The sequence below is a fragment of the Salvelinus namaycush genome, chromosome 18 (assembly GCF_016432855.1).
Source record: "Salvelinus namaycush isolate Seneca chromosome 18, SaNama_1.0, whole genome shotgun sequence".
Taxonomy (NCBI): Eukaryota; Metazoa; Chordata; class Actinopteri; order Salmoniformes; family Salmonidae; genus Salvelinus; species Salvelinus namaycush.
The window spans coordinates 2,149,890-2,163,639 of record NC_052324.1 but is presented as its reverse complement, the minus strand read 5'-3'; the positions used below and the strand labels follow the sequence as shown (position 1 = coordinate 2,163,639).

General features: G+C 43.9%; 1 protein-coding gene across 1 annotated transcript in view; it reads left to right on the top strand.

The window, feature by feature from the left end:
- The first annotated feature begins 635 nt into the window (after window positions 1–635).
- The window catches only part of si:ch211-106a19.1 (uncharacterized protein LOC561797 homolog), an 80,399-nt gene continuing 67,284 nt past the window's right edge, over window positions 636–13,750 (top strand). The window contains exon 1 of the mRNA XM_039013083.1: window positions 636–918. Coding sequence (XP_038869011.1) covers window positions 653–918 — 266 coding nt within the window. The 5' untranslated portion in view covers window positions 636–652. The remainder of the gene's footprint in view (window positions 919–13,750) is intronic.

The window sequence follows — 13,750 nt, the reverse complement described above, 5'->3', positions numbered from 1 at the left end:
CCGTGTGGAATAAAGGTGTTATAATATATTTAGTGAAATGTGCGTCTATTTTGGTAAATGCATAGGCCAGGGGACAGGATTTATAATGCAAATATTTCCCACGGTCAAAAACGATTGATTAAACTTGACTTAGAAACCAAAAATATTTAAACACATTGTTCTTCATCTACTAAATGTCAGCATCAGTAGAGACTAATTGTGCATGTTGAGTGTAAAATATAAGCCACAGTAGTCCCTGGAGTGAAATTCTAAGACAATTCACACACCACACTTGCTACTGATACTTAACATGTATGAACATGTACACACACGGGTATATTTAGTGTCTGTAATGTTTCCAATATCTCAGATATTTAGCAAAAAAATCCATTAAGTTGTATCAGTATTTATCCAATTTACTCCAAGGAGATGCTTTTTGATAGTTCATTTCGTATAGAAAATAAAACAATCGCAGAAGTAGTGAATCACATGCCTCCTGATGTTTCAGGAATTCCTGACACCAGCGTCACATGCCAGTACCTCCTTCGCAAAGTTCGCATCAGTTTTCATCCTTCCTCCGGTTTCCAGGGTCATGTGAAAGGGGCGTGTAGTGTTAATCTTGCTTTCTCTGGTCCGGACCCTCCCCGGTTTAGCTCACTCATCGGCGGTGTGTATGGGGAGAGCGATCGCTCTCTGTGGTCGCTCGGGGAGGATAGTGTCATTCCTTTCCGCGGTACCTTGTTTGTCCGGCTGCACGCCCCAACCCGCGGCGGAGCGGAGGATGAGCGACCAGGGGAATAGCTCGGTTTCCACTCCTGCGGGTGCCCCAGCCCCGGGATCGGATACTTACAAAGGCTGGCTTTTTAAATGGACTAACTATTTGAAAGGGTATCAACGCCGATGGTTCGTCCTCAGCAATGGCCTTCTGTCGTATTACAGGTAAACATGCTGACACTAGCTGCTGTGTAACTAGCTAATTACAGTACAGTGTCATTGTCTGTCAAATTAAACGTTAACCATTTCAGCATCAGCATGGGTTATAATATTAAAATAATTTATCAGCCGCAATTGCAGGCTAACTAGCTAGCTAGCTACTAGTACTATATACACTTTGATGGTATTTTATTGCAAGTGTCAAACAAACAATCATTATGATGACAGCTCACTAGGTATCTAGCCAGTGTGGTACGGAGATAGTTCTGACAACTTCTTGACTTCAGACAAGCCCCATCATGTGTTAACTTCAGTGGGCACTATTCTCACATAACTAATAGATAACATGATTTCAAGCCCTTTAAACTTAGCTAACAAAGAAATGATAGCTATCACTCTTTAAAAAATATATATGTCGCTATCTATATTAGCTAGAATGTTCAAATCATTGTAGTTACTGTAACGTTACAGACAGGCTGACATAATGCGAGTGGCTCTGGCACGACCTAGTTGTCACTGACTGAGCTAGCTAGAAGTTGCTAGCTCAGCGAGCTAACCAGATTTTGTATAGATCTAGGTAGACTTGTCAAGTAATTGTTGATGTTAACGAGATGGAATTCAAAGTCTAATAGGAAGAAATGTTAATGTATTTAGTTTATACCTTTTATAGCGTTGGGCTATCATATGAAATAATGGTTTGTCCAGCTAGCTAGCTTGCTAACGTTAGCACAAATATAGCTAACTAGTCTGTCATCAGTTATTTTCTGCCACCCATGTTATTTTGTTAGCTACATATAACACACACCCAAAATTATTGCATTTCAAAGAAATGCACTCCCACTGAATGTTTTCCCTGGGAGTAAAACTACATTCACTTGTAGAAGACAAGCATCGTCTCTCCACACAGTGCACAGTTGCCACCTGTGTTATACTAATAACACCTGTGGCTCGGGTGCTTCCTGAATGGGAGTCAAGTTTCCTCTGGGCAGCCTTCTGAACAGGAGGAGTCAATGGAGAAGGAGGGTGGGTCACATGTAACAACTGTTGTTAACCCAACCCAGTTTTACTGTGGTTAATTAATTGGTTCATAACAGAAAGTAGGTCTATTCCTCTGAGATCCTGAGAATGAGGTCCATCCAGAAACATGAGTGTCTGCTGTAGAGAGGGAGTGTAATTGGCTCCTAAAACCAGCGTAGGCTTTTTAAACCATTCAGATGATGGGGTTCATGACACCAGGTGTTTGTAAAGAGCAGAGACAGCTAATGTATTTGAACAGTTTATAGTTACACTATAAACGTGTCACATCAACCTACAGTTACTTAGTTTAAATATTTTGTTTTGACTTCACTGGAGGAAACAAGTAGCCTACCTCTCTCATCAGAACAAAATGTAGGCTAACTACCGGTAGTAGGTCTACTCAATCAAATGCATACTGTCTGAAGGAGTCGGCGGTAATGGGACCTGGTGGACTTCACTTAACACATCTTATACCGTGCTATAGAATAAGATGCATACGACCACACCTTCACACACACAGCCCTGTTGTCCTTTAGCCATTGAGTGAAGGGTTAGTGGAAACTGAAACAGGGGAGCCAAAGTCCAACTCTTGTTTGTGCTAATGGTGAAAGGAAAGAACTCTGTCCCCTCAGTCTTCCCTCTATTAATAGTTATTTTGAGTCTGCAAAGGCCGTCATTGTAAAATAAGAATTTGTTCTTAACTGACTTGCCTAGTTAAATGAAAGTTAAATCAAATCAAATCAAATGTTGGAAGGTGACTGCTGTCTGATGTGAAGGTAGCCTGTTGACATCTGAGCACGGAGGCAGTGGAGCGCACAGGTTCCCACAAAAGCAAGCCTGAGTATTGCCCCTCGTCTCCTCTCTGCCTGGCAGAGCTCTCTGTGTGCGTCTGGCTGGAGGCTTTGTTTTTGTCCGCCTGCGTACAGAAGCTGCCTGTCTGTCTCTGTCTGAATTTGAAAGTGATTCTAAATTAAACCAGTAGCATCTAACATGTCACTGATGTGTCTTCTCCATGTCTGGAGGTTTTCTACTGTACCTTTGATGTCTTCCTCTGATGTACCACCATGATTGTAAAACATTGTTGTCTCAGCAGAACTGAGGTGGAGGCATTGCATGCATCACTATGTCTTTGTCAGAACAACACTGTTCTTCACTCCCTGCATCCCATCTCCCGTTTTCTCATTATTATACAGGGGAAGTGTTGTTCTGTGTCAGTCAGTGCTCCAGTATCTTGCAGCTGTGCCACCTTGTTTTAGAGCATTATGTGTGTTACAGCTCTCTATGTGGCTAAAGTCAGGTTGTACCGTTAAAACATCCAGCGTTCCATTAATGGACACTTCATCTGCTCTGAAAAAAGTCAGTTCCTTTTTTCTTGTTTGTGTTTTCAAAAGTGTCAGACATGCATATTATGTAGGGCTATATTATGACTGTAGTATGACTACGTAGCATTGATTACCTGCCAGTTGTAGATGGATGCCAGAGTAGCTTACTGTACGTCACATGCATCTCAGCATGCATCACAGCATGCATCAATCAGTTGTTGTAGCCTATTTTCTTTAGTTTCCCTCTTCAAAAGCAGGGCAAATTGTTGATGCCTGAAGGGGTGAGTCACTACCTACTTGACCCATGCCACTTGCTTATTTGATCCCAATGATGTTCAAGGGATCTCAGTTTCCCAGTCGAGTTGTGCTGATATGGAGAAGTCAGGGCTTGATATGTAAAGTTGGTAGTGGCAGTCAAAGGTCAGTGGTGGACATGGACTATAATCTCTGGGCTGCAGCTGATCTGACACACAGCGTTTAAGCCACTTAACATTTTATGGCGGTTTATAGAGCTGCAATGTTTCACTTGCTCCATTGACTCGTCTTTGCTGCATCTCTGCTCAGACTGCAAATACTGTATTCTCTGCATTGCTCATTGTAATTGAACTGTTACTGGACATTGCATTTTAGTTACACTGTTTATACATACAGGATATTTATTTATATAATCGATTCTTGACATAGCTCACTCTATCTACTGCTATACATATCATTCTTAGTATATCTTGTGTAAATTCATCCTGTTTATATACAGTGGGGAGAACAAGTATTTGATACACTGCCGATTTTGCAGGTTTTCCTACTTACAAAGCATGTAGAGGTCTGTAATTTTTTATCATAGGTACACTTCAACTGTGAGAGACGGAATCTAAAACAAAAATCCAGAAAATCACATTGTATGATTTTTAAGTAATTAATTTGCATTTTATTGCATGACATAAGTATTTGATCACCTACCAACCAGTAAGAATTCCGTCTCTCACAGACCTGTTAGTTTTTCTTTAAGAAGCCCTCCTGTTCTCCACTCATTACCTGTATTAACTGCACCTGTTTGAACTCGTTACCGGTATAAAAGACACCTGTCCACACACTCAATCAAACAGACTCCAACCTCTCCACAATGGCCAAGACCAGAGAGCTGTGTAAGGACATCGAGGATAAAATTGTAGACCTTCACAAGGCTGGGATGGGCTACAGGACAATAGGCAAGCAGCTTGGTGAGAAGGCAACAACTGTTGGCGCAATTATTAGAAAATGGAAGAAGTTCAAGATGACGGTCAATCACCCTCGGTCTGGGGCTCCATGCAAGATCTCACCTTGTGGGGCATCAATGATCATGAGGAAGGTGAGGGATCAGCCCAGAACTACACGGCAGGACCTGGTCAATGACCTGAAGAGAGCTGGGACCACAGTCTCAAAGAAAACCATTAGTAACACACTACGCCGTCATGGATTAAAATCCTGCAGCGCACGCAAGGTCCCCCCTGCTCAAGCCAGCGCATGCCCAGGCCCGTCTGAAGTTTGCCAATGACCATCTGGATGATCCAGAGGAGGAATGGGAGAAGGTCATGTGGTCTGATGAGACAAAAATAGAGCTTTTTGGTCTAAACTCCACTCGCCGTGTTTGGAAGAAGAAGAAGGATGAGTACAACCCCAAGACACCATCCCAACCGTGAAGCATGGAGGTGGAAACATCATTCTTTGGGGATGCTTTTCTGCAAAGGGGACAGGACGACTGCACCGTATTGAGGGGAGGATGGATGGGGCCATGTATCGCGAGATCTTGGCCAACAACCTCCTTCCCTCAGTAAGAGCATTGAAGATGGGTCGTAGCTGGGTCTTCCAGCATGACAACGACCCGAAACACACAGCCAGGGCAACTAAGGAGTGGCTCCGTAAGAAGCATCTCAAGGTCCTGGAGTGGCCTAGCCAGTCTCCAGACCTGAACCCAAATAGAAAATCTTTGGAGGGAGCTGAAAGTCCATATTGCCCAGCGACAGCCCCGAAACCTGAAGGATCTGGAGAAGGTCTGTATGGAGGAGTGGGCCAAAATCTCTGCTGCAGTGTGTGCAAACCTGGTCAAGAACTACAGGAAACGTATGATCTCTGTAATTGCAAACAAAGGTTTCTGTACCAAATATTAAGTTCTGCTTTTCTGATGTATCAAATACTCATGTCATGCAATAAAATGCAAATTAATTACTTAAAAATCATACAATGTGATTTTCTGGATTTTTGTTTTAGATTCCGTCTCTCACAGTTGAAGTGTACCTATGATAAAAATTACAGACCTCTACATGCTTTGTAAGTAGGAAAACCTGCAAAATCGGCAGTGTATCAAATACTTGTTCTCCCCACTGTACATATAGATTGCATTTGGATTACTGTTACAGTGCTACAGTATTTGAGTTGTTAATCGGATCTGTTCCGACATTTTTATATATACAGCACCAGTCAAAAGTTTGGACACACCTGCTCTTTCAAGGGTTTTTCTATATTTTTACTATTTTCTACATTGTATGAAATAACACTGAAATAACACATGGAATCATGTAGTAACCAAAAACAAATCTAAATATATTTGAGATTCTTCAAAGTAGCCACCCTTTGCCTTGATGACAGCTTTGCACACTCTTGGCATTCTCTCAACCAGCTTCATGAGGAATGCTTTTCCAACAGTCTTGAAGGAGTTCCCACATATGCTGAGCACTTGTTGGCTGCTTTTTCTTCACTCTGTGATCCAACTCATCCTAAACCATCTGAATTGGGTTGAGGTCGGGTAATTGTGGAGACCAGGTCATCTGATGCAGCACTCCATCACTCTCCTCCTTGGTCAAATAGTCCTAACACAGCCTGGAGATGTGTTTTGGGTCAAAGCACCCCCACACCATCGCACCTCCTCCATGCTTCACGGTGGGAACCACACATGCCGGAGATCATCCTTTCACCTACTTTGCGTCTCACAAAGACATGGCGGTTGGAACCAAAAATCTCAAATTTGGACTCATCAGACCGAAGGATAGATTTCCACCGGTCTAATCAATCAATCAAATTTATTTATCATCTGTCACAAAGTGCTGTACAGAAACCCAGCCTAAAACCCTAAACAGCAAGCGATGCAGGTGTAGAAGCACGGTGGCTAGGAAAAACTCCCTAGAAAGGCCAGAACCTAGGAAGAAACCTAGAGAGGAACCAGGCTATGAGGGGTGGCCAGTCCTCTTCTGGCTGTGCCGGGTGGAGATTATAACAGAACATGTCCAAGATGTTCAAATGTTCATAGATGACCAGCAGGGTCAAATAATAATAATCACAGTGGTTGTCGAGAGTGCAACAGGTCAGCACCTCAGGAGTAAATGTCAGTTGGCTTTTCATAGCCGATCATTCGGAGTATCTCTACCGCTCCTGCTGTCTCTAGAGAGTTGAAAACAGCAGGTCTGGGACAGGTAGCACGTCTGGTGAACAGGTCAGGGTTCCATAGCCGCAGGCAGAACAGTTGAAACTGGAGCAGCAGCACGGCCAGGTGGACCGGGGACAGCAAGGAGTCATCAGGCCAGGTAGTCCTGAGGCATGGTCCTAGGGCTCAGGTCCTCCGAGACAGAAAAAGAGAGAGAGAATTAGAGAGAGCATACTTAAATTCACACCGGACACCAGATAAGACAGGAGAAATACTTGAGATATAACAGACTGATCTTAGCCCCCCGACACATAAACTACTGCAGCATAAATACTGGAGGCTGAGACAGGAGGGGTCGGGAGACAATGTAGCCCTGTCCGACTATACCCCCGGACAGGACCAAACAGGCAGGATATGTTCATTGCTCGTGTTTCTTGGCCCAAGCAAGTCTCTTCTTATTATTGGTGTCCTTTAGTAGTGGTTTCTTTGCAGCAATTTGGCCATGAAGGCCTGATTCACACAGTCTCCTCTGATCAGTTGATGTTGAGATGTGTCTGTTCCTTGAACTCTGTGAAGCATTTATTTGGGCTGCAATCTGATTCCTGTGGCGGTCCTCATGAGAGCCAGATTCATCATAGCACTTGATGGTTTGTGCGACTGGACTTGAAGAAACTTTCAAAGTTCTCAATGTTCAGGATTGACTGACCTTAATGTTTTAAAGTAATGATGGACTGTCATTTCTCTTTGCTTATTTCAGCTGTTTTTGACATAATATGGACTTGGTCTTTTACCAAATAGGGCTATTTTCTGTATACCAACCCTACCTTGTTACAGCACAACTGATTGTCTCAAACGTATTAAGAAGGAAAGAAATTCCACAAACTAACTTAGCAAGGCACACCTGTTAATTGAAATGCATTCCAGGTGACTACTTCATGAAGCTGGTTGAGGGAATGCCAAGAGTGTGCAAAGCTGTCATCAAGGCAAGAGTCTAAAATATACCCTTTTTTGGTTACTACATGATTCCATACGTGTTATTTCATAGTTTTGATGTCTTCACTATTATGCTACAATGCAATGAGCAGCTGTGTCCCAACTTTTAACTGGTACTGTATATTTACCTGTTTGACATTTTACCGTGTTGTTAGGAGCACATTGTTTTTCTTCTTTTTTTTCCCCCACCTTTTTTTAACCAGGTAGGCTAGTTGAGAACAAGTTCTCATTTACAACTGCGACCTGGCCAAGATAAAGCAAAGCAGTGCGACACAAACAACAACACAGAGTTACACATGGAATAAACAAACATAGTCAATAATACAATAGAGAAAGTCTATATATATAGTGTGTGCGAATGAGGTAGGATAAGGGGGTGAGGCAATAAATAGGTCATAGTTGCGAAATTATTACAGTATGGCAAATTAAACACTGGGGTGATAGATGTGCAGAAGATGAGTGTGCAAGTAGCGGTACTGGGGTGCAAAGGAGCAAAATAAATAAAATAAATAACACTATGGTGATGAGGTAGTTGGATGGGCTATTTACAGATGGGCTATGTACAGGTGCAGTGATTTGTGAGCTGCTCTGACAGCTGGTGCTTAAAACTAGTGAGAGAGATATGGGTCTCCAGCTTCAGTGACTTTTGCAGTTCGTTCCAGTCATTGGTAGCAGAGAACTGGAAGGAAAGGCGGCCGAAGGAGGAATTGGCTTTGGGGGTGACCAGTGAAATATACCTGCTGGAGCGCGTGCTGTGGGTGGGTGCTGCTATGGTGACCAGTGAGCTGAGATAAGGTGGGGCTTTACCTAGCAAAGACTTATAGATGACCTGGAGCCAGTGGGTTTGGCGACGGATATGAAGCGAGGGCCAGCCAACGAGAACATACAGGTCGCAGTGGTAGGTATTATATGGGGCTTTGGTGACAAAACGGATGGCACTGTGAAAGACTGCATCCAATTTGCTGAGTAGAGTGTTGGAGGCTATTTTGTAAATGACATCGCTGAAGTCAAGGATCGGTAGGATAGTCAGTTTTACGAGGGTATGTTTGGCAGCATGAGTGAAGGATGCTTTGTTGCGAAATAGGAAGCCGATTCTAGATTACATTTTGGATTGACGATGCTTAATGTGATTCTGGAAGGAGAGTTTACAGTCTAACCAGACACGTAGGTATTTGTAGTTGTCCACATATTCTAAGTCAGAACCGTCCAGAGTAGTGATGCTGGACGGGTGGGTAGGTGTGGGCAGCGATCGGTTGAAGAGCATGCATTTTTAGTTTTGCTTGCATTTAAGAGCAGTTGGAGGCCACGGAAGGAGAGTTGTATGGCATTGATGCTTGTCTGGAGGTTAGTTAACACAGTGTCCAAAGAAGGGCCAGAAGTATACAGAATGGTGTCGTCTGCGTAGAGGTGGATCAGAGAATCACCAGCAGCAAGAGCGACATCATTGATGTATACAGAGAAAAGAGTCGGCCTGAGGATTGAACCCTGTGGCACCCCCATAGAGACTGCCAGAGGTCCGGACAACAGGCCCTCCGATTTGACACACTGAACTCTGTGTGAGAAGTAGTTGGTGAACCAGGCTAGGCAGTCATTTGAGAAACCAAGGCTGTTGAGTCTGCCGATAAGAAATGATTGACAGTCGTAATCCTTGGCCAGGTCGATGAAATAAGGCTGCGCAGTATTGTCTCGTATTGATGGCGGTTATGATATTGTTTAGGACCTTGAGCGTGGCTGAGGTGCACCCATGACCAGCTCAGAAACCAGATTGCATAGCGGAGAAGGTACGGTGGGATTCGAAATGGTCGGTGATCTGTTTGTTGACTTGGCTTTCGAAGACCTTAGAAAGGCAGGGTAGGATAGATATAGGTCTGTAGCAGTTTGGGTCTAGAGTGTCTCCCCCTTTGAAGAGGGGGATGACCGTGGCAGCTTTCCAATCTTTGGGGATCTCAGACGATACAAAAGAGAGGTTGAACAAGCTAGTAATAGGGGTTGCAACAATTTCGGCGGATAATTTTAGGAAGAGAGGGTCCAGATTGTCTAGCCCTGCTGATTTGTAGGGGTCCAGATTTTGCAGCTCTTTCAGAACATCAGCTATCTGGATTTGGGTGAAGGAGAAATGGGGGAGGCTTGGGCAAGTTGCTGTGGGGGGTGCAGAGCTGTTGACAGGGGTCGGGGTAGCCAGGTGGAAAGCATGGCCAGCCGTAGAAAAATGCTTATTGAAATTCTCAATTATAGTGGATTTATCGGTGGTGACAGTGTTTCCTAGCCTCAGTGCAGTGGGCAGCTGGGTGGAGGTGCTCTTATTCTCCATGGACTTTACAGTGTCCCAGAACTTTTTGGAGTTTGTGCGACAGGATGCAAATTTCTGTTTGAAAAAGCTAGCCTTTGCTTGCCTAACTGCCTGTGTATATTGGCTCCTAACTTCCCTGAAAAGTTGCATATCACGGGGGCTATTCGATGCTAATGCAGTACGCCACAGGATGTTTTTGTGCTGGTCAAGGGAGGTCAGGTCTAATAACATGAGCATTTTGCTGCACCAGCTATAACATCTGCTAAACTATGTACGTGACCAATCAACTTTGATTTATTTTGCTGCCTCTCTTTTACTCCGCGTCAGCCACCTCCCCCCACCATCCTTTGGCTGTTTACTGTTTTCCCATCACCAGTCAGGTACTGTAAATTACTGAGGTGAACACCCACCATTATCTCACTTCAATGTGTGACAAGGCCTTTCCCCTCCTCCTCACGTCTTTCATTTTTTATTTCTTCATTGACTCTTTCTTCCGGCTTTAACTCTCATCACACCTTACTTACCTCTGAGAGGAAATCTGACAGTGCTTTAGTAAAGATTACAAAGCATTAACGTCTGGAGCCCTATGCAAGCCCTGCTACCACTGCCTCACACACACTCAGCCTGGCGGCCCCATGCTTGGCTCTGAGATAGAAGTATTAATACAGTTTTAACTGGATAGTTACACGGCTAGGTGGGGGTTCTGCATCGTTTTCAGCTCTTAGGTTTTTGTTCCTGCTGGCACACTGTGTCCTTGCCTGAAGGGAGGAAAGAAGAGTTATGAGACAATACAAGAGCCAGCTGGAGGGACAGAGACAGTCCTGCTCAGCACTGAGCTCAGAGCCTTCCTCGGACGTATGCTCCCTCTGGCCTGGAGATGTTGGAGAGGGGGAAAGGAGGGAAGACGTGGTCTAATCAAATTAATGGGCTCCTCCTTGGGCTCAGTGCCAGGTCACTGTGTGTGTGTGTGTGTGTGTGTGTGTGTGTGTGTGTGTGTGTGTGTGTGTGTGTGTGTGTGTGTGTGTGTGTGTGTGTGTGCGAGAGACAATGCTGAATAGAAAAACTTAACATCCTCAGCTTTAATCTTTCAGCAGGTCATGTCATGCCGCAGTATCTCTGTCTTGGTTTGCTTGTCTCATGTTTTCATTACTCTCTCCCTCCTTAGGAGGAAAACACCAAGGGACATGTAGTGCCTATCTCTCCTTGTATCCTGTTGTGTTCCCTTCTTACATGCTGTATATTTGTCCTTGTCTTTATTCATGTATGTCTCTCTGTTTACCTGTTTGTCTCTGTGTGTTCTGCCTGTCTGCTCATGCCTGTGCCAGCTAGTCTCTCTAGTGTGTTGAGACGCTGTTCTGTTTCATTACACGCCCTCAGATCGGTGGATCTGTGTTTTGTGTGGTTGTGTGGTGCTCAGGGGAACGACAGGTAAAAGCCCCTTAATGCTTTACCAGCACAGCACAACACACAGGACCCGCTGGCCCACACACACACACACACACACACACACTCTCGCTCTCTCGCTCTCTCGCTCTCTCGCTCTCTCTCTCTCAGCTTCTGCTGTGCCTTGGCTCTGTAATCCCTTTGCCGTTGCATGGCCTTGCCTCCTCACAGGGCAGAGGGATCAGAATGGATTTCATCTTTCTCATCAGCACACTTACAGTGGTGTGACACAGTTAGAGCTGGAGCTCTGGGAAGGCAGCGCACGCTGGGCTGCTGAGGAACCCTTCTCTCCCTGTTGCTTTGCATGACCAAGTCCCTAACTGGTCTAAGATGTAGCCAGGGAAAAGTTGACCACAAATTGCTTGTTTAGGATCAGCTTTACCTTTAATCTCGGCACCCAGAATGAAATCTTGCAAGCAGGCTGGCCAGCTACTCATGTCTTGGCTAAACAGTCAAGAGAGACTAGCCTCCCACTCCTCTTTATATTCTGGTTAGAGCCAGTTTGCGCTGTTCTGTGAATGGAGTAGTGCACAGCGTTGTACGAGATCTTCAGTTTCTTTGCAATTTCTCGCATGGAATAGCCTTAATTTCTCAGAACAAGAATAGACTGATGAGTTTCAGAAGAAAGGTATTTGTTTCTGTCCATTTTGAGCCTGTAATCGAACCCACAAATGCTGATGCTCCAGATACTCAACTAGTCTAAAGAAGGCCAGTTTTATTGCTTCTTTAATCAGCACAACAGGTTTCAGCTGTGCTTACATAATTGCAAAAGGGTTTTCTAATGATCAATTAACCTTTTAAAATGATTAACTTGGATTAGCTAACACAATGTGCCATTGGAACACAGGAGTGACGGTTGCTGATAATGGGCCTCTGTACGCCTATGTACAGTTGAAGTCGGAAGTTTACATACACCTTAGCCAAATACATTTAAACTCAGTTTTTCACAATTCCTGACATTTAATCCTAGTAAAAATTCCCTCTTAGATCAGTTAGGATCACCACTTTATTTTAAGAATGTGAAATGTCAGAATAATAGTAGAGAGAATGATATATTTCAGCTTTTATTTCTTCACATTTTCAGTGGGTTAGAAGTTCACATACACTCAATTCGTATTTGGTAGCATTGCCTTTAAATTGTTTAACTTGGGTCAAATGTTTCGGGTAGCCTTCCACAAGCTTCCCACAATAAATTGGGTGGATTTTGGCCCATTCCTCCTTACAGAGCTGGTGTAACTGAGTCAGGTTTGTAGGCCTCCTTGATCGCACACGCTTTTTCACTTCTGCCCACAAATGTTCTATAGGATTGAGGTCAGGGCTTTGTGATGGCCACTCCAATAATTTGACTTTGTTGTCCTTAAGCCATTTTGAATCAACTTTGGAAGTATGCTTGAGGTCATTGTCCATTTGGAAGACCCATTTGCGACCAAGCTTTAACTTCCTGACTGATGTCTTGAGATCTTGCTTCAATATATCCACATAATTTTCAATTCCTCATGATGCCATCTATTTTGTGAAGTGTACCAGTCCCTCCTGCAGCAAAGCACCCCCACAACATGATGCTGGCACCCCCGTGCTTCACGGTTGGGATGGTGTTCTTTGGCTTGCAAGCTTCCCCCTTTTTCCTCCAAACATAACGATGGTCATTATGGCCAAACAGTTCTATTTTTGTTTCATCAGACCAGAGGACATTTCTCCAAAAAGTACGATCTTTGTCCTCATGTGCATTTGCACACCGTAGTCTGGGTTTTTATGGCGGTTTTGGAGCAGTGGCTTCTTCCTTGCTGAGCGGCCTTTCAGGTTATGTCGATTTAAGACTCGTTTTACTGTGGATGTAGATACTTTTGTACCTGTTTCCTCCAGCATCTTCACAAGGTTCTTTGCTGTTGTTCTGGGATTGATTTGCACTTTTTGCACCAAAGTAAGTTGATCTCTAGGAGACAGAACGCGTCTCCTTCCTGAGCTGTATGATGGCTGCATCTGTTTGTACAGATGAACGTGGTACCTTCAGGCGTTTGGAAATTGCTCCCAAGGATGAACCAGACTTGTGGAGGTCTACAATTTTTGGGGGCTGATTTCTTTTGATTTTCCCATGATGTCAAGCAAAGAGGCACTGAGTTTGAAGGTAGGCCTTGAAATACATCCACAGGTACACCTCCAATTGACTCAAATGATGTCAATTAGCCTATCAGAAGCTTCTGAAGCATGACATTTTCTGGAATTTTCCAAGCTGTTCAACCTCTTGACGCAAATTCAAAAATAATACTAAAAATATTTATAATCATGAAATCACAAGTGAAATATACCAAAACACAGCTTAGGTTGTTGTTAATCCACCTATCGTGTCAGATTTAGAAAATATGCTTTACAGCGAAAGCA